The sequence below is a fragment of the Triticum urartu genome, chromosome 5, assembly GCF_003073215.2.
Source record: "Triticum urartu cultivar G1812 chromosome 5, Tu2.1, whole genome shotgun sequence".
Classification (NCBI taxonomy): domain Eukaryota; kingdom Viridiplantae; phylum Streptophyta; class Magnoliopsida; order Poales; family Poaceae; genus Triticum; species Triticum urartu.
Genome location: NC_053026.1, coordinates 467775155 through 467779305, shown reverse-complemented (window position 1 = coordinate 467779305; position 4151 = coordinate 467775155). Strand labels below are relative to the sequence as shown.

The 4151-nt window shown below is 46.6% G+C and overlaps 1 protein-coding gene across 1 annotated transcript; it reads right to left on the bottom strand.

Moving 5' to 3' along the window:
* Positions 1–795: 795 nt before the first annotated feature.
* On the bottom strand, positions 796–1685 carry LOC125556326 (integumentary mucin B.1-like). Its single transcript, XM_048719076.1, has one exon. The coding sequence runs from the start codon at positions 1542–1544 to the stop codon at positions 1143–1145; it is 402 nt and encodes a 133-aa protein (XP_048575033.1). The 5' UTR covers positions 1545–1685; the 3' UTR covers positions 796–1142.
* Between the last annotated feature and the right edge of the window lie 2466 nt (positions 1686–4151).

Here is a 4151-nt window from a genome sequence, read left to right as displayed (position 1 = left end):
TGGTGACCAAATGGAGCACCGGACAAAAGGCCCCTGAGGGCAGACTCTGGACGATGGCCCTGTATACGTCGCCTGCATGTCGTCTGTTCCTACGACTGGAAGCTCTGGATTTATTTCACTCGTCACATACTCCACCGGCAACTTCACTCAGTTGCGCAGAGAGCCAGGGGGGCTAACAACACAACTGAATGAATGTTTTTCATCTGTGCGTGTGGATGAACTTCAACAGCGGGGTTAACCAGCTACACAGTAGAATTTGCAGTATACAGTATAACACTACGACTACATCATGCACTACACTGTTACAGCAGGGACAAATTAGGACTGCCGGATTTTGGAGGCGCGCGGTGTAGGATGTTAGGGTAGAGACAAATCAGGATCTTCATCAGAAGAGAAAAATAATTCACCACTGGAGACTGGACCGGAGAAGAGAAAAGGAGAGGGGGGAAGGAGACTGTGTCATGTCCCGATTAGCATGGAAGATTCTCCGCGTCTGTTCTCTCTCGGCATTGGGCCGGACAGCGGCGCCACCGAAAAGCACACTCGCCCTCCCAAATCTCCATGGATTGCCAGACGGACATGGCATCCCAATTAATTAGCGAGAACGGTGGATCTATCCACCCGGATTGATTAGTCGCCTCGTCTCGTCCTTCATGCAGCCTGCAGCAGCGGACAGCCGGCCGCGCGCATCCGCCATGGATGCTCTGAGCGGCGATCGATCGATTAACAAGAAGAGGATTCTGGCTGAATTGGAACAGGGGGGGAATGAGGATAATTGCACAATTCTGGTAGTAGTGGCTATCATAATTAATTGATTGATTAATTACCGGGATCTCTCTGAATTTTCTTACAGCCTTCTTCCGCCCTTAACCACTTCCGCCCAGTAATTAACAGCCTACCTTATTGTACAGCTTGCATGAGAATTTCACGGAGCCATGGCGATGGCGAAAGGAAGCACACATACCACTACTAAGAACAACACCTTATTTATGTATACGATGAGGAGACGACTCATAATTTACCATGGACACGACCCCAAGAGAGGAGAGGAGAGGAGAAAGAAGCAAGCGACTGGGAGAATTCTCCGGGAGATGAATCGACCGAACCGGGGCGGGCATGGACGCCGACCAGATCGCAGCACCTCACGACGCCCGGATCCGCTTCTCGGCGGGCACGGGCATGGGCATCGACCGGAACACGGTGGAGAGGTCCCGCGGGACGGCGAGGCACACCCGCGCCGTCGTCGCCGCCGTCAGCGTCGGCCGCGACTTCCGCTTCAGCGCCGGGAGCCGGGGCACCGGCGGCTTGCGCGGCGCCGCTGGGCACTCCTCGGGCAGCAGGATCCGGCACTCCTTGGACGTCGGCGTCGACGGGTCCTTCTCCTCCGCCGCCGCTGCGGCCTCCGTCGTCTTGCCCTCCGCTGCCGCCGACTCCTGCGTGGACGACGCCGGCGACGGAGAGGCCGAGGCGGCGTCGGAGGGCGGCGAAGGCGCCGTCTTGATCGGCGGCAGGGAAGGCAGGGACTCGTCGGCGGAGGAGGCCATTGCTGCCGGCCGGATCCGCGGTGAAATTCGCGGCGCGAGTGGGTGGAATGGGATCGAATTCTTGTTCTCTGGTGGGTGCAGGAGGTGGGTAAAAAAAAGAAGCGAGGAAAGAGAGAGAGAGGTTGGGGCTGTAGGCCTGTAGCGCCAAGGCGTTAAATAGTAGCGGCACCGAATAGAGGAGGGAGACAGGGAGGCGAATGAAAAGAAAGGCATTCATGGAGGGTGTAATTGCAAACTTTGTGGGGGGTTTAGTTTGCCATGAGTTATGTCCTTATTAACTGCTGACAGCGAGTGGTGCTGTTTATTACAACGAGTGAATTTTACTTTAGTGGTGGGAGGAGGCAAGACTTTGGGGCATTTTACAAATGGATCCTCCAATTCTCGGGACCTATTTGGTTTGCAATGTCACATAGCACACTTGAACCATGCAATTTGTATCAAAATTATCGCGAGAAAAATAAAGAATTCTTTCTAAAAAGATATGAATCAATAGGAATTCTCCGGGTGTCGTAAAATAGAGCACAACCTCGGTTACTTCCTTCCATCTCAGTACCAAAAACATATAAGTATATCTGTATAATGCACCCCCAACTATTACTAGCATGACACAACATGTACACATTTGATATACATGTATGAACCTCCAACGAATCCAAGTAAGTATCCTCCCCCTCCCCCCGCGACACTATTTTTGATAGTGTTTTAGCGCACGTAACAAGCAACCATAAATTTCTAGTAATGCCCAACGAAACTGGATGAGCCATATCCTATCTAGCCTGCACTGAATTTTGCGCCTAGCTCCTAGATATATGCGGTGGAAAAACTATTAATATCGGGAGAACATCGCAATTCTTTTTTCGAAGTTGAAAGGTTAGAGTAGCATGTACATTTGGTGTGACAAACTAGGGTGGCCTCACTGGCAGGGATTAATAGCTAAGTTCTGAATTGTTCTTAACGGGCGCTGACAACCAGTACGTAATATCATGAAAAAGGTCGGAGGTAGAAAAATGGCATGTAGCTTATGCATTGTTACGAGGAACTAGAGTGTGGGGTGGCCTGGCATGCATATTAATAGTTGTGTTCTAAATTGTTCTTAACCGGTGATGATAGCAGTAATATTTATTACTATATAAGTAAATTTCACTTAAGTTTAGCTACAAAGGTGACACAAATATATATACCCCAACTTTTCTTTTCATCTCAAGATCACGAAATAAATGTCTGTAAATATCCATATACTCACGCACAAACTCTGACTTTTCTTTTCATCTCAAGATCACGGCATAAATGACTGTATATATATATCCATATAACTAACGCCAACTTTTAATAGCATTACACACCGTCTGCATTGTCGGTATACCTATATACATCTCCGACGAATCCAATACTTACTCCCTTCGTTTTCAGGGACTGTTGCTCACCACGTATAACAAGTAGCCAGAATATTCATGTGACGTCTCACCAAAACGGATGACAGTGTATCCTATCTAGCATGCATCCCATAGATACGTGCGGCGGACAAAACTAATATTGTGAGAGCCTTTGCATTTTTCTTTGGAAGTTGAAAAGGTGGTAGGTAGCAAATGGCATGTAGCATGTACATAGTTGTGATGAGCTAGAGCATGGCACTGGGCTGGCAAGTTGGGTATTAATAGTGGTATTCTGAATTGTTCTAAAGTGATGGTCGCAACTAGTAATGTTTTTACCACATGAGAAATTTTCACTTAAGTTCGTCTACAAAGGTGACACAAATACAAAATCTATACACTTATTTCCATCGCAATACCACAGAATAAATGTATGTACATATCCCTACAATTGTATCCCCCCCCCCCCCCCCCCCCCGAACCTTTTAATAGCACTACTTACCTTCCATATTGTCGGTATGTCTATATCCAGCTCTAATAAATCCTATAATTTGCCCCCTTCATATCACAGACAATTTGTCGACATGTGTAACAACTGGGAAGAAAACTCATGCAACGTCCCACCAAAACGGATGACGCCTTATCCTATCTAGCGTGCACTAAAATTTGACGCCTAGCCCATAGATATATGCTTGACGAAATTTTTTAGCATTATGACAACATTTGCATTATTCTTTCAAAGTAAAAAAGGTCGGGGGGGGGCATTAATAGTTGTTTTTTTGAATTGTTCTTAACTAGTGGTGACAACCAACTATACGAGTAAATTTAACTTAAATTCAGCTCCATCCGTTTCACAGACCGTTTGTCAACAAGTATAACAAGTAGCCAGAATGTTCATGCAATGTCCCACCATATGATGGCACCTTATCCTATCTAGCATGCATTAAATTTCATGCGCGGCGGGCAAAATTAATATTGCGGGAACATTTGCATTTTTCTTTGAAAGTCGAAAAGGTAGTAGGTAGCAAAATGGCATGCATCATGTACATTGTTGCGATGAATTAGAGCATCGGGGTGGCTTGCCGTCGGTGATTAATAGCGATGTTCTGGATTGTTCTTAAGTACTGGTGACAACTAGTAATATATTTAACTACATGAGGAAATTTCCCTTAAGTTCATCTACGGAAGTGACACGAATACACAAACCTAATTCGCTAAAACAATTCAAATGATATAC

Bases quoted from the DNA above. Each gene is read 5' to 3' on its own strand.
- LOC125556326 (XM_048719076.1), bottom strand. From the start codon at position 1,544: ATGGCCTCCTCCGCCGACGAGTCCCTGCCTTCCCTGCCGCCGATCAAG.